Source organism: Odocoileus virginianus, unplaced genomic scaffold, assembly GCF_023699985.2.
Source record: "Odocoileus virginianus isolate 20LAN1187 ecotype Illinois unplaced genomic scaffold, Ovbor_1.2 Unplaced_Contig_3, whole genome shotgun sequence".
NCBI lineage: Eukaryota > Metazoa > Chordata > Mammalia > Artiodactyla > Cervidae > Odocoileus > Odocoileus virginianus.
The window spans coordinates 1,087,321-1,107,186 of record NW_027224320.1 but is presented as its reverse complement, the minus strand read 5'-3'; the positions used below and the strand labels follow the sequence as shown (position 1 = coordinate 1,107,186).

The following is a 19,866-nucleotide window of genomic DNA, read 5'->3' as shown; positions in this document are numbered from 1 at the left end:
CACGCCTTACTCCAAAACGCCAAAACATAGAACAGAAACATTATACCAAATTCAATAAAGACCTTAAAAATAGTCCACGTTAAAAAAAAAAAAAAAACCTTCAAAAGCTGAGTTTTCTGAGACATGGTTTAAGAGGCCAAGAACAAAAATATATCCCGGAATGTCGGGAGCCAAGAAGAGGACAAGCGAACGCCCCGCCCATGACAAGGCTCTGGGTAAAGGTCATGGACCCAAGGAGGCCATGAACCCAGGGGAATCCGAGTCCAGCAGGCTCCGGGACGCTCCCTATTCTTGCTATATGTGTCTTGTCTGTGCTAATACTCTTTCTTGGAATTCTTGGTGGTTTTTCGCTGTCCTGGTAGACCTCGGGGAAGGTCCCAGGGACATCTCTAGGGTGTAAACGTCTGGGGGCTTCCCAGAAGAGTTAGGCTTACTCTGCCCCCGGGGAGATGGGAACCATATGAATAACCTGGTATGCGGGAGGTATTTAGATTTAGGCCATTTATAGATATGTGGGATTTTATATATAGGAGGTATATTAGGGAATATGGAAATAGATTAGAAGTTAAAACTGCTTATAAATGTGATTGTGAATCCCATCCCTGGACACGCAAACACTATTAGATTTAGTTGTAAGTTTATTAACCACACAATGCTATAATTCTCATAATGTGGAGTAAGGGTTAAGGCAGCTGCGACGCTGCTGCTACTCCATTTCCCCTGCCCATGGTGTGCCTGGGAGTACACTAGGAAGTAGTGTTAGTGCTTTAGGTATCATAGATGGCTGTGTGAAAATAGAATGAATTATGGCTTGTAGATTAAATAGTAAGCAAGATATTGTAGTATGTGTATAATATAAAAGTTAAGTTTTCATAGTAGGTAAAATTATAATAGAAACTATAGTGGTTAAGTGATTGATTATACTGTAAAACTGTTAAGATATTTTTTTCCCTGTAGCTATGTGTTTCTTTGTAGCTGACGTTTGTCCATTCAAGTGAAGCAGTGAAGCAAGAAGAACGTTTAAACCTGAAAACAGAGTGGGCTAAGAGGTCCAAAACAATCCTTGTCACGCGCCACTAGGGACGGAAGATTTTGTACCCTGGGAAATTCTGTCTTGGAAAATATCCCCTGACTTGTTTTGTTGATCTAAGGGGCACGTCATCTGGAAAGATCTGAAAACAATAATTCGTACCTTGGCCCCGGTAGTAAAAAAAAGATATATAAGGTGTTAGAGAAAAAATAAAGAAGAAGAAGTTTTTCCACTGCAACTGTGTGTGTGTGTGTGTGTGTGTGTGTGTGCGCATTCGCCGACGCCGCTCATCCCAAGGGTTCCCTGGACCAGCGGAGGCTGGACCCCCGCACCGGAAGTACATGTTTGCTGGGCGACTTGGTAATTGATTTAGCATTTTGAACTAAGAACGAGGAGATAAAATGCCCAGATGAAGGTGTACAGCTTACTGTTTCGGATGTGTCACAAAGAAGACGACAGTGGGGAAAGCTCACAGCGCTCTTTCAGAGGCTGAGTCCAGAGATGACACGTCCTCAGTGGCTTGTCTGTCAAAGCGTGAGAGATGAAAGAGATGGGAAGGTGTGTGTTTAAAGAAGAAACAACCTATGCAGTGCGAGTAATCTACTTCCTCTTTTAAGTCAAGAGGCAGGGTATCTGCTTGGAAGTCTGTGAACTACAGAGGACAGGCAGACAGGGCATCTTGCAAAGATAAACAGCGTGAGAAGCAGACGTCATACAGCAGAGATATAAACAGACCGCTCACTCCTGTCACAAGCCTCTGTTAGGCCCGCACCATTTCTGTCCTTTATTGTGCCTATCTTTGCATGAAATGTTCCCTTGGTGAGACGAGAATACCAGACCACCTGACCTGCCTCCTGAGAAACCCGTATGCACGTCAGGAAGCAACAGTTAGAACTGGACATGGGACAACAGTTTGACCTGGACTGTTTCAAAATCAGGAAAGGAGTACATCAAGGCTGTATATTGTCACCCTGCTTATTTAACTTAAATGCAGAGTACATCATGCAAAATGCCAGGCTGGATGAAGCACAAGCTGGAATCAAGATTGCAGGGAGAAATATCAATAACCTCAGATATGCAGATGACACCACCCTTATGGCAAAAAGTGAAGAGGAATTAAAGAGCCTCTTGATGAAAGTGAAACAGGAAGGGTGAAAAAGCTGGCTTAAAACTCAACATTCAAAAAACTAAGATCATGGCATCTGGTCCCATCACTTCATGGCAAATAGATGGGGAAACAATGGAAACATGACAGACTTTATTTTCTTTAGAGCTCCAAAATCACTGTGAATAGTGACTGCAGTTATGAAATTAAAAGACATTTGCTCTTTGGAAGAAAAACAATGACAAACCTAGGTAGTGTATTAAAAAGCAGAGACAGTTACTTTGCCTACAAAGGTCCATCTAGTCAAAGCTATGGTTTTTCCAATATGGTTTTAAGATCATGGCATCTGGTCCCATCATTTCATGGCAAATAGATGGGGAAACAATGGAAACAGTGGCTGACTTTATTTTGGGGGCTCCAAAGTCACTGCAGATGGTGACTGCAGCCATGAAATTAAAAAGATGCTTGCTCCTTGGAAGAAAAGTTATGACCAACTTAGCATATTAAAAAGCAGAGACATTACTTTGCCAACAAAGGTCCATTTAGTCAAAGCTATGGTTTTTCCAGTAGTCATGTATGGATGTGAGAGTTGGACTATAAAGAAAGCTGAGTGCTGAAGAACTGATGCTTTTGAACTGTGGTGTTGGAGAAGACTCTTGAGAGTCCCTTGGACTACAAGGAGATCCAACCAGTCCATCCTAAAGGAAATCAGTCCTGAATATTCATTGGAAGGACTGATGCTGAAGCTGAAACTCCAATACTTTGGCCACCTGATGTGAAGAACTGACTCATCTGAAAAGACCCTGATGCTGGGAAAGATTGAGGGCAGGGAGAAGGGGACGACAGAGGATGAGATGGTTGGATGGCATCACTGACTCAATGGATGTGAGTTTGAGTAAACTCTGGGAGTTGGTGATGAGCAGGGAGGCCTGGCATGCTGCAGTTCATGGGGTCACAAAGAGTTGGACACAATTGAGCAACTGAACTGAACTGAATGGATGGTTTTTCCAGTAGTCATGTATGGATGTGAGAGTTGGACCATAAAAAAGGCTGAGCACCAAAGAATTGATGCTTTTGAACTGTGGTGCTGGAGAAGACTCTTGAGAGTCCCTTGGACTGCAAGGAGATCAAACCAGTCAATTCTAAAGGAAATCAACCCTGAGATATTCACTGGAAGGACTGATGCTGAAGCTGAAGCTCCAGTACTTTGGCCACCTGATGCAAAGAACTGACTCATTGGAAAAGACCCTGATGCTGGGAAAGATTGAGGGCAAAGGAGAAGGGGATGACAGAGGATGAGATGGTTGGATGGCATCACTGGCTCAACGGACATGAGTTTGAGCAAGCTCTGGGAGATAGTGGAGGACAGGGGAGCCTGGCGTGCTGCCGTCCATGGGGTCACAAGGAGATACGATGTAGCAACTGAGCAACACTAACAGCAAATGCTTCTGATTATCTCTTTATTTGCCTTGCTGACAGTTTCATCACTGGGGGAAGTGAGGAGGGAAACTGAGACTTCAATTCTGCCCAGAGTGGGAGAGCCTGTGGGTGACACGAAACAGGGTGAGTTCAAGACAGAGAAGAAAGGGGACGCAGGGTGCATAGTTAGAAGAATAGAGAGTGGGATTTTGAAGACAGTTACAAGGCGAGACATTTAAGGATCAAAACACAGACTTTGAGAGGACTGCAGATTGTGAGGAATGAACTCTGATGGCAGAATTGCACCTCTTTGAGGAAGAAAGCAGAGACCAAAAGAACCTGAGGCTCCAAGGGGAAGAGCAACAGGAAGCCAGCATCAGGGGCCCAGAGGACTCCCCCCAAGAGACCCAGGCCCCCTTCCCCCCAGGGACCTGAGGTTCAAACCTGCCCCCGCTCAGGGGCGGCTCTGTCGCTGTGGGCAGAGACTAGAGGGGCAGTCGCTGTCTAGGGTTTCCATGACCGCCCCCACTGCTGGGCAGAAGTGACATGCCTTCAACGTGAGGAGGTGAGGGGCGCCCACTGGAGCCTGAAGCGGTCCAGCGATGCGAGGAGATGACAGCTAAAGAGAGACCTCTCCTCCTCTCTCTGTCCCCACTCTGCTGTTGAGAAGCACTTCCCAAGCGAAAAGTCTAAGAAAGTCCGGCTCGAGGGCCCTAAGAGGGGATGGTGTGTGAGGAGAGCTTGAGGACCTACGTGCAGAGTCATTCACCCAGGTCCATTTCAGGGCTGAATTCCTGCTGTTTTCAAGTACAAGACCTAGACAGATGCGACTGCCAAGCAGACACCCCTGTCCTCCTACAGCTCTAGGTTGAAGCATCCTTTGGCTGCCAATGCTCTACACTATTAGAGATTTAGGAAGTGGGTGTTAGTCGCTCAGTCGTGTCTGACTCTTTGTGACCCCATGGACCACTATTAGAGATTTAGGAAGTGGGTGTTAGTCGCTCAGTCGTGTCTGACTCTTTGTGACCCCATGGACTGTGCCCGACAGGCTCCTCCATCCGTGGGTTCTCCAGGCAGGAACACTGGAGTGGGCTGCCATTTCCTTCTCCAGGAGGGTTAGGAAAGACTGCTCATTCAGGGCACAGAATGAAAACTGACAGGATACATAGTATATTTTGGTCAAGAAAAAAATTACTTATTTCTCTGAATTGTGAACTAGAAAGTGTCAGCTCAAAGGAGTCACTGTTCTTCTTGTTAAAAGTTATATGCAACTCTTCAAAAGCAAAGTGATTATAGCATATGGATAAACAGTGAAAACTGAATGAAAATATACAGAGGAATTGTAAAATATACACATCTAACTCATGCAACTTCATCTATACCTTCTTAACAATGAAAGTGAAGTGAAAGTCACTCAGTCGTGTCCAACTCTTTGCGACCCCATGGACTATACAGTCCATGGAATTCTCCAGGCCAGAATACTGGAGTGGGGAGCCTTTCCCTTCTCCAGGGGATCTTCCCAACCCAGGGATCAAACCCAGGTCTCCTGCATCGCAGGTGGATTCTTAACAATGAAACAGAGAGGGAAAATAATGTGGATGCTTTCATTATGAATTTTACCTCTATGTAAAATACATGATCGTGGGGTAATTCAGAACACGTGTGATTTAAAACATGCTCTCTCAGCAGTAACTTCTGCTGCCAGTGTCAAAGCCAGATGATGGAAACAAACTTACAAGCACATCGCTGGATACAAACCTGTAGATTTCAATGTTCTTGCTCTTTTGTCTGGAGAGTTTAGAGGCGCTGGCTTCCCCAGCCAAGATGATAGTGTTGTCTTCCATGACGACACCAGCACACACGGTGCCCAAACCTTCCCCGTACTTGGGAGACGAGATGAAATAGGTCTTCCGTGATGCAGGGTCATAGCAGAAGCTGGCGTCCCCGTAGTTCCTGATCCCTGAAGCGTTGGTGCCTATGCACAGCAGGAGGCTGGTGGTCTCCATGCCGTAACGAAGATTCAGGACGTGCGGCTGGGGCGTCTTGATGGCTTTGAACGCGTTCTGAATGAGGTCGATGCAGTTTGCATCGCACAGGAGCACTGTGTTCCTCCGCAGGGCTTGTCTCAGAAAGGAAGGGCTGACCAGTTGCAACCTAACCTGCTTCAAGAGCTCCACGAGGTGCCCCGTGCGTTGGTCTGGGCGATGATTGACCCATCTCAGAACAAGGTCCAGAATGCTTTCCTCTCTGGACACGTTCAGGTCATCAGACTGAATAAGCGTCAGGAGCTGGTGCACCTCCACTTCTAGGATCTCTTCATGTAAGCTCACCTCAGCAAAGTGCTGATACAAATATTTCCGTGACTGATCAGCTAAGTCTTCAGCGCCAATCTGCTTTGCAAAATAATAGATGCCGACACAGTTCGAGGCATCCATGTGGGCCATCATGTACTTCTGACACGCCTGGAAGACCTCCTCCATCTGCATGAAGTAGGCGGCCATGGCCACAGTCTGCACGTTGGTGTTACTGATCTCCAAAGCCGCGTGGTACATGTAATGCAGTATCACCGACACGCTTTCCGCCGTGGTGTCGTAGAGCACCACCTCTCTCTGGGTGCACTCGAGGAGCCCACAGGTAAACATGGCTTTGAAATAAGGACTAAAGGCAGCCAGGACCAGTCTGTGGCAAGGGAACTTCTCCCCTTCCGCGACGATTACAACATCAATCATCTCCGCTAAATCTTTCATGCTCTTGATCTTACTCAGTAAGTTCAAGCTGTGTTGGTATTTCTCTTTCCCCTCAGATTTGCACTCCATGGCGTCCTCTCCAGCGTCTCTAAGTAAGTCTTCCCTAAACGTAGCTTGATTCTTGAGGGCCTGTTTTCATGTCTGATTACTCACCAAGCAAGAGAGATGTCATGAAACATTCCTGAGGAGAAGAAAAGAGGCAGGTTTCTTCTAAGAAAAAGATTCTCTGAAATTCAAACATGCAGCCTTAGTTCTAAGAGACAGTATAGCATTAGTCGCTCAGTCTTGTCTGACTCTTTGCGACCCCACAGACTGTAGCCCACCAGACTCTTCTGTCCATGGGATTCTCTAGGCAAAAATACTGGAGTGGGTTGCCGTTTATAAGTAAACATTCATTCCAAGCAGACTTTTTGTATTAAGACAACCACTAGGGGGCTTCCCTGATGGCCCAGCAGTGAAGAACCCACTTGCCAAGCAGGAGACTCAGTGCCTGGTTCAGGAAGATCCCCTGGAGAAGGAAATGGCAATCACTCCAGTATTCTTGCCTGGAGAATCCCATAGACAGAGGAGCCTGGTGGGCTACAGTCCATAGGGTCGCAAAGAGCCAGACACAACTTAGTGACTAAACAACAGCAAAAAAACAACAAAAGACAACTACTGTGGCATCTAAAATAATGGCATTGATAGTAAAAAAAAAAAACAACTAATAAATTATTAACCACGAACAATACTTCTCTAACTTATGGCAGAGATTTTTCTAGGAGGGCTGGAAAGACCTCTCTGCCAAGGTGAATGAAGAGAGAATAGATGGCCACCTTTTTAAAAAATGATTTTACTTGTTTGTCTGTGGTGCGCTGGGTCTTGGTTGCTGGGCGGCTTTCTCCAGCTGCGGGGTGGGGCTGCTCCCCAGCTGCGGGGTGCAGGCTTCCCGGTCCAGGGGCCTCCCGTGCTCTAGGGTGTGTGGGCTTCAGGAACTGTGGCGCATGGGCTTTGTTGCCCCGAGGCGTGTGGAATCTTCCCAGACTGGGGATCAAACCTGTGTCCTCCACGTTGGCAGGCAGACTCTCAACCACCGGGCCAGCAGGGAGTCAAGATGGGCACCTTTTGTGTGTCCACTTCCTGTTACCAAATTCAGCTGACCCGCAAGTGGAGGACCGGGGTCATCAGGAGACAGTCTCTCTGTGGAGATGCAACCCCACCACCCCAAAGGTTGCATGCGCCGTCCCCCAAAATGCACCCAGATGTGATCACAGCCAGTCTGCAAAATCACAAGGGGCCTTGTAGGCTAGCTGGAAAAACAGTCCACTAAAATTCTGCTCAGAGTTTGCTGTGGAGTAAATACTTCAAAACAGCGCTTGGGAAAGCAAAGCACAATCAAGTGTCTGTTGATGTGAGAACGCAGAGCCCTTGAAACTCACAAGGAAATCGTCCTAAACTTACAGAACCCACAAGAGTCACCCCCTCTTTCTGACCCTCCCTGGCTCTCTCCCATCTCCCAGGGTAGAGGCAGAGGCCGAATTACTTCTTGCCTGAAAAGGCACAAGTCTAATTAAAAATCTCTCTAAGCTTGTCTCAGCTTCACTTTCCCCAGGGGAATGGAAACAGGATGTTTCAAGGAAGCTAATTAGCCATTTTGCTCTAAAGAAAGACATTCCTAGAGTCGGAAGCCCTTGATGGGAGGAGTGGATCTCAAGTCTCTGTCACCCCATCCAGGTGTAACATGGCTAAAGTTGTTCACAGCAAGAATTAACATCGATGGCAGCAGTCAGCAGAGGAGCTAAGAAAGAAAGGGAGGCGATGCCTTCCACACCGTGAAAGCAGGATCTGTCAGCTGTAAGGTTATAAGCTTTCTGAATTTCTATGATCTGGTAAAGCATTAGAAATCTCACATGTCTCAATGAGACATGGCATGTTTTCAGTGTTGAATTAAAGTTCACTTCAGGAAACAAGGGTTAAGCATGAAAGGAAAGTTTAATGATATAATAGCAACTATAAGACCTAAAAGATGACTGTGCTCAAGGGTGTGGAATCATAGTGACTAGCCAGTCCCACAATCGGTACACTCAAAATGAGAATACAGCTCTCCTTGACGGATTTTCTGGCAGTAATGGCTCAGCTGGCTTCCCTGCTGGCTCAGTAGTAAAGAACCTGCCTGCCAATGCAGAAGACACAGGTTCAATCCCTGGGTCGGGAAGATCCCCTGGAGGAGAAAATGGCAACCCACTCCAGTATTCTTGCCTGGAAATCCCACGAACAGAGGAGCTGGCAGGTTACAGCCCATGGGGTCGCAAAGAGTCGGCTATGACTTAGCAATTAAACAGCAATAAGAACAGAACAATGGCTCAGGTATATTTCAATAAGAAGTTAAACTTCCTATGTAAGAGTTTTCAGGCTAAAAGTGAACCTTTGCTTTTTTGCTTTGTTGTAGATTTTTACAAAGAGAATCCAATTACAGGTAATTAGGCAGTCATTATCTGTCTGAGCTCTCCTGCGACACATTACAAGTGGTCCAAACCATATTATGCAGGCTTCTTCATACATAAACACATCAGTCAGCTTTACATGACAGCTGTTGCCTCAACTTAAAAACTGCAAAACTGGTCTTACAAGGAAATAAATGTTTGAAGATTTCCATTCCATTTACTGATATATAAGACTCTTTCAAAGGGCACCTACCCCCACAGTGCTAGAAAGCCAAGAGCAAGCTTCCCGGTGGGATTCCAAGATGTAACACAATGCAGGCAGTTCAGCCTTGCTGGTTCCTAAAGCGCTTATCTTGATGATGCTGGAGGGAAACGAGGCACTGGGGACCCAAGCGTTATGACTGCAGCCTAGGATTTTGTATCTTTCAGGCAGGAACCAAGCCACCCTTGTTGAACCTTTTAGCTTAGGACTAGTTTCATAAAAACAGAAGTGGCAAATAAACAAAAACAAAAACAGAAGTGGCATTCGTTTCAAATATTAAAAACAGAATCCTTGGTCCATGATGGATGGGTTTTCTGTTTTTAAACCTCTATCTTATTTATTTATGCATTTGGCTGTGCCGCTGCAGAACGTGGGCACTGCGATCTTCGGGTGGCGTGTGAACCCTTAGTTGCGGCGTGTGGGATCCAGTTCGTTGCCTGGGGGTAGAACCAGGGCCGCCTGCACTGGGACCGCTGAATCTTACCACTGGAGCACCAGGGAAGTCCCTGGGCCAGTTTTCTTGATAAACATGTCACAGGTAACGTCTTACATGCAGCTCTGTACTCACAGAGCCAGCATTCTCTCAGCACCCAGCCTGCCTCCCTCGGAGCAGAGCGGGTGGGACTCCCCCCCACGGCCTTTGCCCTGAGCCTGCTTCAGGGGCCAGCGGGACCCTGAGACTGGTCCGACTGCAGTGACACTCAGCCTCTGGTGCAGTGGTAGGGGGTGTCCATGTGCTGCACAGATCAGGGGGTCGGGGGCATCCGCGTGCTGCACAGATCAGGGGTCGGCCCTCTGCGCCATGCGCCCACAGCCGGCAGGAGGACGGAGCCAGGACAGGAAAGGAGGCAGCGATTTCAGAGTGCCGGCGCTGGAGACCTGCCTCATATCTGTATGTTTCAGTCCAGAGGGAGATCCCACTCCCTCCGATGTCTGAGCAAGCTTGAGTTGGTGGCTGCTGTTAGCGCTCAAGAGGCCTCACTAGTACAAGTGGCGTATGCATGAACATGAGACAACACTGCATAAGGAATTGCAAATACATATTTTACAGTTTCACTCTTGCTGTATCCTTACGTTCTCTGTTGCTACACTGTGGAGCAAAAGAACTGTAGAAATTTCCAGTGTTGCTCATTTCTCCTTGATAGAAGGCAGAAATCACTAAGTCAACTCATCGGAATTTACCTGTTCACATTCAGCGACCACATCTTATAAGCAGAGGAACTGAGTCTTGAACCCAGACTCCAGAGCCTGCCCTCTCAGTCAGCCCTCTAACGCAAGCACCCGGCTAGGGCCAGAGACGGAGTCTCGGCTTCGCGGGTTTCTGTCTGAGCTCAGCATGGCCACTGAAGTGCAGGGGTGGCTGTAGACAGCATGTAACACATGAGCATCGCTCTGCGCCAAAAAATGTCCTACAGACACTGAAACTTGCATGTTGTGCATTTTCACATCATGAAATGCTATTCTGCTTTTGGTTTTAAAAAGCCATTTAAGATGATGAAATTCATTCTGAGCTGGTGGGCTATACAAAACAGACCACAGGACAACAAGCCCGCCCACTGTCAGAAGGAAACCCACCGTCCAGACTCTGCCGGGCGCCCAGCCTCCAACTCTCTGCTTCAATCCAGCTGGAGAGTTTTGAGATGGGGAAGGGTCAGATTCCTATTTTAAAAAGATCTGGTTGTCTCCCCGAGATTCCCGAAGATAAATCAATTTTCTAAATAAATGTTTGGATACAGTTTCTCTGCCCCAAGCACTGGCTTCAACAACAACAATAAATAATACTTTTCACAATCGGAAGAAGCATTTATGATTTTTTTAGATGAGCTTATATATTTAAGTATCTGTTCCTTTTAACCACCTTTTATACAACTTCTGAAAGCTACTCTAATTGCCATGGATTTACAGACCAAATGACTTTCCTGGTGGAGACCCTGGAAAACGCTTGGGCAGTTAAATACTTCAACAAGCGTTCCCAGCATTGTTTCTTGTACGTATAAGCTGCGTAGAAGACACCGGTGTTGGAGACGGGGCTTTAAAGTGAGGCGGTCCTGGGCCTGGGCTCCCCTGGTGACTCAGACGGTAAAGAATGTGCCCGCAATGTGGGAGACCTGGGTTTGATCCTTGGGTTGGGAAGATCCCCTAGAGAAGGGAATGGCAACCCACTCCAGTATTCTTGCCTGGAGAATCCCGTGGACAGAGAAGCCTGGCAGGTTTCAGTCCATGGGGTCACAAAGAGTCGGACACGACTGAGCGACTCACACACACACACCACAATCCTGGGTCTGAGCTGAGCCATTTACTTGCTGTCATCCTAGAACGATGGAACCTTTCTGCATGCTGGTTTCTGCATCAGTAAAATGGGGGCACTGTATATAAACAAAGTAGTCACAGTTGGATCAGTCCTTTGGGTCCAGGTGCTCATGGTGGGGTAGCAGTGTGGCTCAGAGGTGAGGAACATGGACTTTCTCTTGGGTTCCTGAGACCTGAGTTCTGCGACCTTGCTGTGCCGTTTACAACACGAGCAAGTTTCTCAGCCTCTTTCTGATTCCTGGCCTGAGATTAGTGTCAAGAATTATATAAGAATAGTTGGGAGAATGAAATAAGGCCATGCATCTCCAATATGTAATTTGCCTGGTGAAGCTGAATACACCTGGGCAAATAATTTTTGAACAATAAAAATGTTTGTGCCCCTAGACAAACTGCTCGTGGCACAGACTCGGCTCACAAGTAAAAGAACCGACAGCAACTTTTCCTGGGGGGTGGGGCGGCGCACAGAGGGCATTCTCCTTTCATCAGCAAAATAAAACTGTACAAATGTTCTCAGTGATATCAATGGGAAGTTATTCTCTGCTCCAATTTACAGAAGACTGAATTGGTGCACTCATATTAATAGTGCCCATAACAATGGGAAAAAATGAGTAGCAAAGATAAATGTGTCACAAGAATAAGCCCAATTACTCTGCCAATCCAACACGCAGTTCACCCACGTCCAGAATGCTTAGTTTTAAGAAGTGGATTGCTATAAAGTTTAACGGGACATAAAAATGTTAATTTAAATGGCCAGTGTTGTGCTTTTACGATGTTTAGTTTTATAATCTTTATATTACCTTTAAAGTTGCTCAGTTCAGTTCAGTTCAGTCGCTCAGTCATGTCCGACTCTTTGCCACCCCATGGACTGCAGCATGCCAGGCCTCCCTGTCCATCACCAACTCCCGGAGTTTACTCAGACTCATGTCCATCGAGTCGGTGATGCCATCCAACCCTCTCTGAATCATGATTCATACGTGACCATGCCTCTATATTTTGCTGAAGTTAAATGTAGTTTAAAGTCATAGCAGCACTGTTTGAATTAGCAAAACTTTGGAAAGAGCCTAAATAGCCAATAACGGGAGAACAGATAGACTATAGCATACTCACTCAAGAGAATATTGTACAGTATTTAAAAAGAGCTTGTAGAAGCTTAAGAAAAGAATGAACTAGAGCTACATGTGTCAACATGGATGAATTTCACAAACCTTAGTATGTGAAAAAGACTGTGAAGAACGCGGGCTGCGTGCCATTGACGTCTTGTTTAAAACATGCAAAACAACATCATATACTCTAATGAGTAAACATAGTGTATGTTATGATAATGTAAATATAAACATTTGGTGAGTGTGGTAAAGGGCTTTAGGGAGTTTTTTGCACTATTATTAGAATTGTCCTGTAAGTTTGACATTATATTAAAATGAGAAGTCATGGGGCTTCCCTAGCTGTCCAGTGGTTAGAACTGTGTTCCCAGTGCACAGGGCGTAGGTTCAATCCCTGGTCCGGGAAATAAGATCCCGCATGCCACACGGTGCGACCAGAAAATAAAGGAAGAAGTTAGAAGAACTGCATATTCTTTAAGGGGATACATACAACTGTAGTGGAATATAAAGAAATGAAAGTTAACTATAAACACCACCTTCAGGACAGTAGCTGCCTTCGGAAGGCACGGAAGGAAGGGGACACAGTTGGAGAAGGAGCAAGGAGCTTCGACTGAATAATCCACGTTTAATTTCATCAGTTACATGGGGGCACCTGACGCATTTTATTAGTATTCCTTATGCCTTTTTGCATGTCTTAAATATTGCATAAACTAAGTTTAAAATTAAAATTTGTATTAACATTAGAGAAACTTACCAACTTTGAAAATTGAACATACACTGTAAACCACATTAGTGTATGTATATATATATAGAGAGACAGACAGACAGGATATATAGATATATTATGAATCTACTGTCACAGTGAAGGCAACCTAACTTACGAGTCACTGGAAAATCCAAAAGCTCACACCCTACTTCTCCAGTCTGAATGAGAACTGCCTTGAGAGAAAGGCAGGAACAATGTCTTCCTACATCTGCTTTGGTGGGAAAAGAAGTTACTGGATTCCTGAATTAGTGTATATATTTTTTCCCCATAGACATGTTCAGTATGTGAGGAGGTTATAATCTGAAATGATAGAGTTGGTCAACAGTAAAGCCTTGAATTTTACTGATGAAAAAGACTGAAGACCTAAGAAATTACGTGGGTAGGGTCCCAAATTCCAGCATAAAACCCCTTTGAACAGATTTTGGTTGGCAAGCCGAGGAAGGTCAACATGACCTCAGAAAGTGATGCCTGAGTTCCAGAGCCCTTCTGGGAGCTGGTGACTCTGTGCATGAATCAGTCTCCCCACGGTCACAGAAGTTATCTTGAGCCTGTTTTCACCAGCGCCATCCAGGCATCAGAAGGCCGTCTCCGCGGCCCTCCCAGCCCTGCCTGTCTCAGAGGCTGACTGCGCCCCCCTGTGTTAGCAGGCTCTCCGTGACGGCGCACCTTGGCGTCCCGCGCAGCCAGCCTCACATGTTGCTCTCTGTCTGTAGCACCCTTCACCCGCTTCCGCCTCAAAAACTGGGACTGGCTCTTCAAAGTTCAGCCCAGACATCAGCCTCTCAGTGAAGCCTTCAAGGCCCTTCCTTGCTTCTTACCTTGAGCACAGCAGTGACTTCACTGTGGTTCAGTCAGTCAGTTCAGTCGCTCAGGCGTGTCCGATTCTGCGACCCCATGGACTGCAGCACACCAGGCCTCCCTGTCCATCACCAACTCCCGGAGTCCACCCAAACCCATGTCCATCGAGTCGGTGATGCCATCCAGCCATCTCATCCTCTGTCGCCCCCTTCTCCTCCCGCCTTCAGTCTTTCCCAGCATCAGGGTCTTTTCCAATGAGTCAGTTCTTCACATCAGGTGGCCAGAGTATTGGAGTTTCAGCTTCAGCATCAGTCCTTCCAATGAACACCCAGGACTGATCTCCTTTAGGATGGACTGGTTGGATCTCTTTGCAGTCCAAAGCACTGCTATTACCACAATTTATTTCTGTGTCCACCCCCCTCCCTTCTCACCGGGGAGCACAGTGACCACGGGACTCCGATCTTAATCCTCTTGTATTCTTTCTTAAAAAACATTATTTACTTATCTGGCTGTGCTGGGTCTTAGCTGCGGCATGTGGGATCTAGTTCCCTGTCCAGAGATCAAACCTGGGCCCCCTACATTGGGAGAGCAAACTCATAGCTGCCGGACCACCTGGGAAGTCCCTCCTTTTGTGTTTCTAACATCTGTCTGTGACACTGCCTGGCACAGGAGAGTTGCTCAACAAGGCTTGTGCAGTTAAATGAATGCTTTGCTTAGCCCTAAATTACAAGTTCATAGCTTTTATGCATATTATTAACCAGTATCTTGAAGATGTTTTCTTTCTACGTATAAAAGTGGCGCTTGATTCTTTAAGTTGCTATCCCTTTTTTCCGAGGCAAATAAATGCTGCAGAATCATTACCTCGATTTCCTTGCCTGCAGCTTGACACATTCTGACATCCAGGTCTCTGGCCCTCAAGATCGGTCCCCAGTCACCGTGTGCTCGGGAATTTGGCCCTGGCCCCTGTTCTTCGGGGCCTGAAGCCAGAGATAGCAAATTGGCAGCTCACAGACTTTTTTTGGTAACTTGTCAACATGCAAAGCTGACATATTCCAGCATCCATTGAAGAAAAAAAAAAAGGAAGACAGGGCAACAGAGGGTTCTTAATTTCCATGGCGAGGACCACCAGCAGGCCTTGGGTAACCCCACCTCTCAGAGGAGACACGCCCCCCATCCCCCGCCCCTCCTCCGCGGCCTCCGCCCTCCTCTCTAACTCCTCCGCTGGGGCTGTTATTTTCTCACCCCTACAGCCGTTACCTTGGTGACCCCTGGCTTCCCCGCTAGTCCCCAACCCATTGCCTTTCAGCATCACCATCTTGTTCAGAGCCTGGCAGAAATGGGTCTGGCCCGGCCTGAGTGCTCCGAGTCTCCCGGGCGTACTGACAACCCTGGATTTACTGCATGGTAATAAACCACACCGGGGCGCCACGGCCGCCCAGGAGGGAGAGGAGCTGCAAGAGACGGGTCTCCTTTGCTGCTCCCTTCGCGGCCTCTTCGCATTCTCCCCGGAGCCTTTAGCTGGCTCCTCGAGTCCCCCCGGGCGTCGGGCGTCGGCGCGGGAGGGAGACGCAGGACGGTTAGAATCTTCAATCTGCAGTGAAGACTCTGGACCGCGTGCTGTGCCGGGCACTGTCCTCGGGTTCCAGGAGGACCCCCGGGACGGGCAGGCACAGGCGCCCCCGCCCCAGCGCTCACGGGCCGGCGAGGGCGCCCCAGGACCTGGCGGGTCCCAGCGCGGGACTGCGCTCGCGGCGGAGGCGCAGGAGCCGGAGGGCCCCGGGACGCGCGGGTGGTCCCCCCGCCCCGAGGAGGGTCGCCGCTACTCACGGGGCTGCCCGGCTGAAGGCGCGGCCGCAGTCGCTCCGCTGGGGCCGCCGCGATGGCGCCTGACCGGCCGGGCGCCTGACCAATACGGGCCGAGCCGGGACGCATATAAATAGACGGCGCGGGGAGGGCGCGCGGGCCGGCGGGCAGGGAACCGAGCTGGCAGCTCCGCGCGGACAGGTGCTCGCCCTCCGCGCGCGCCCCCAGGCGCAGGCACCGCGCGCCTGCGTGTGTACTTGCGTGCACGTGTGTGTGTACACGCGTGTTGCACGCGCGCGAGGGCCTCGTGCCCGAGCCTCGTGGTGAGCAGGGAGGTCCCAGCCGTCCTCGCGCAGTCGTTTGTCCTTTGTGGCTGTTCCGGCCTGAAGCGCTGGGAGCCCGGCGGTTCCCCCCGGGCGCACGGTGCTCACCCTGGAACCACACTGTAGCCAGGTGCCAACACCTCCGCACAGGCCACGGGCTCTGTCCTGCCCGCCTCGGCATGCTGGCCCCGCGGAGAGCCCATGGTCAGGGAGTGGGCCCTGATGGGGGTGATGGGGCAGAGCTGGGGAGAGGCAGGAAGCAGGTCTCACCTGGCGCCCTGACCTCCCGTGAGCAGCTCAGACTCTGGGGGACATCAGCTGGACTTCAGTCGCTCAGTCTGTCCGACTCTTTGCGACCCCCTTGAGGGCAGCCTCTGTCTATGGGATTTTTCCAGGCGAGAACACTGGAGTGGAGTCTCCGTGCCCTCCTCCAGGGGATCTACCTGACCCAGGGGTCGAACCTGCAGTCTCCTGCATCGCAGGCAGAGTCTTTCCCGTCTGAGCCCCCAGAGAAGCCCCGGGGACACCTCGGGGAAGCAGACGCAGCCGGCTCACACCCACGTTATTAGAGAGCTGATGCTGAAGGTGCTGTGATAGCCACCCTGCTCCCCAAGCGGTTTTCTCCTGAGGAGGCAGCTGCCGTTAAAGGAGAGGGTGGGAGGGTTTGAGAGAATAGCATGGAAACGTATACAGGACCATTTGTAAAAGAGATGACCAGATGCTTCATGTGATCTCGAAGCAGCGTGAAGCAAGGCTCCCAGAGCGGGTGTCTGGGACAACCTAGGGGGCGGGGTGGGGAGGGAAGTGAGGGGGGTTGAGGATGGGATGGGGGTGGACCCATGTATATCTGTGGCCAATTCATGCTGATGTATTGCAAAAACCATCACAATATTGTAACTATCCTCCAATTAAGATTAATCAATTAACTAAACATTTAAAAAATGCAGACTGCTCTCCCCACAGGTCTTGGAATTGGGCCACAGTCACCTCTCACTGATAATTCGGACCGTGTCGGGTCCTCAGCCAGAGGCAGGAATCATGTTTCTTTCGGAGGCTCTCCTGCTGTAACAACCTGTCACGGGGAAGCGTGGAGAAGGGAGGTGCTGTCTGTCTGCTAAGCTTTGCCTTCCTGCTCCTGGGATGACAAGCCCCTTAGACAGCCTGGCCTGGGGACGGCCAGGGCTGCACACAGCTTAATCTAATAGATGTGAGGGGGGTTGGAAAGGTCACGAACCTTCTAGAAGCCAAACTTCTCTCCACATCCCCAGATGATTTCATTTCCCCAGCAATGAGTTCCTCAGATCCTGAGTACACAAATAATCAAATCTCTCTTGAGGCAGAGTCCAACTCATTTCTCAACAGGCCTGACTAATTGTTACTGTCTGTGGGATTATTAAGAGACTGTTCAGTTCAGTTCAGTTCAGTCGCTCAGTCGTGTCCGATTCTTTGCGACCCCATAAATCGCAGCACGCCAGGCCTCCCTGTCCATCACCAACACCCGGAATTTACTCAAACTCGTGCCCATTGAGTTGGTGATGCCATCCAGCCATCTCATCCTCTATCGGCCCCTTCTCCTCCTGCCCCCAATCCCTCCCAGCATCAGGGTCTTTTCCAACGAGTCAACTCTTCGCATCAGGTGGCCAAAGTACTGGAGTTTCAGCTTCAGCATCAGTCCTTCCAGTGAACATCCAGGACTGATCTCCTCTAGGATGGACTGGTTGGATCTCCTTGCAGTCCAAGGGACTCTCAAGAGTCTTCTCCAACACCACAGTTCAAAAGCATCAGTTCTTCAGCAAAAGAAAGCTAAGTGACCTTTAGTATCTTCCAGATGTGTGCATTAAGAAGTATTAGTTCGGGGACTTCCTGGGCGCTCTTGTGGTTAAGAATCTGGAGACATGGGTTCGATCCCTGGTCGGGGAACTGAAATCCCACATGTGTATTAAGTCGCTTCAGTCGTGTCTGACTCTGTGCAACTCCATGGCCTGTAGCCGTCAGGCTCCTCTAGGCAAGAACACTGGAGTGGGTTGCCATGCCCTCCTGCAGGGGATCTTCCTGACCCAGGCATCGACTCCGCGTCTCTTGTGTCTCCTGCATTGGCCGGCGGGTTCTTAACCACACACCGAGGGACAACTAAGCCCACACATCACAGTGATTGAGTCTGCATGCCACAACGAGAGTTTGTGTAGCACGAGGAAAAATCTCGCATGATGCAGTGAGGATTCTGTGTGCTGCAACCAAGAGTTGAGCCAGACAAGTAAATAAGGCTCATTCTAAAAAAAAAAAGGATGTATGAGTTTAGTTGCTCCCACAAAGCACTCCAGTGATAGTTCCCTGAGAAGGGAGAAGTCCGTTTCTCTTTCACACTCCTACCTGGGGAAGGGCTCCGGGCTCTGAAGGCAGTTCCAGCGTCAGTGCCCCGGGGTCCCTTGCTTCCCACTTCCCTGGAGCATCGCCGTGGTCCATAGGCTCCAAGACGACTCACCACCACCTCCAGCGGGAGAGGAAGGGGAAAAAAGGGGAGGGGAGAGAAGTCCCTTCTTTAGGGATGCACTCAGGAATCACACGCCAGATACTGTTGGCCGTGGCTTGGTCACGTGGTCAGACCTCGCCCCCGAGGGTCGACCCGGGCAGTCTGGTCTCTCCTTGGGCGGCCGGCAGCTCTGTTATTTACACTCTGGTCCAGCCCGCAGTCTCTGCCGTCCAGGGTTCTCCATAGATCCGGAAGTGCACTCACGGTTTATTTCTCCTCCAGGAAAGCCTGGCACCGCTCCGTCTTAGCCTTGGTTTCGGATTTAGGATGTGCATTTGTTGGCGTGATTGTGAGGCTGATGGCACTTCTCCCCGGGGAAGCGAGGGCAAGGCTGTGTCTGTTTCTGCCCATCTCTGTGGCCCAGAGCCTGGCAGAGTCAGAGCTCGGTACCAGTTGCTGAGTGAACAGACGCCCTTAGTTCGGGGACTTTCTCCTGAGAGGAGCCCAGGCATCGGCGCCTCTGTGTGTCTGTCCCAGTACATGTCTCCGGCAGGGAGACTGACACGCCCTCTGTGCCCAGGGCTCTCCTGCTCTGCTGTTGGCAGGTTGCATTTAGCGCGTGACCACATGACCGTGGTTTGGGCCAGACATGCTGCTGAACCGTGGGCTTCTCCGGGCAGAGAGTGGCTGCTCTCAGCCGTGCATCCCCAGAGCGCAGCAGTGGCTGGCACGTGCAGACTCTCAGCTTCCAGGAGGCCCGGACGTGGAGTTTCCTCAAACAGCTGGCTTCTGCGGAGAGCAGGGCGTCTGCTTTCCTGCCTGTGCCCTCCCCCACCGCTCATGTGGCTCCGCTCCTGAAACATTCTTCCATCCTGGCGCCCCAGCCCTTTCCTCCCACCTGCCGGTGCCCACTGGTGGCAGAGACCCGCCCTCCACGTTGCACGAGACGGGTGTCGGGCAGCGCCCTGAGTCCCCGGTGACGCCCCGAGATCTCGGTTCCTCTCTAAGCTCCCAGCTGATCTCTGGATCTTGTCCTTCCCCATCGCTGGGGGTAACTGGGCTTTGACACTGGAAAAGTAATGCCTCTGTCCCTTTGTCTAGTCGAGCTTCCCAGGGGCACTAGTGGTAGAGAATCTGCCTGCCCATGCAGGAGACTTCAGGGGTGCAGCTGTGATCCCTGGGGCGGGAAGACCCCCTCCAGCAGGGAATGGCAACCCACTTAAGTATTCTTGCCCGAAGAATCCCAAGGACAGAGGAGACCGGCAGGGTAGAGTCCATAGGGTTGACGTTTGTCTAGTCATTTAACAGAC

The 19,866-nt window shown here is 49.5% G+C and overlaps 1 protein-coding gene across 1 annotated transcript in view; it reads right to left on the bottom strand.

Annotated features, from left to right (window-relative positions):
- Positions 1-15,880, bottom strand: part of KBTBD12 (kelch repeat and BTB domain containing 12) — a 53,974-nt gene extending 38,094 nt beyond the window's left edge. Inside the window, exons 1-2 of the mRNA XM_020881060.2 lie at positions 15,788-15,880; positions 5,313-6,482 (exon numbers count right to left, since the gene is read on the bottom strand). Coding sequence (XP_020736719.2) covers positions 5,313-6,370 — 1,058 coding nt within the window. The 5' untranslated portion in view covers positions 6,371-6,482; positions 15,788-15,880. The remainder of the gene's footprint in view (positions 1-5,312; positions 6,483-15,787) is intronic.
- Positions 15,881-19,866: the final 3,986 nt, after the last annotated feature.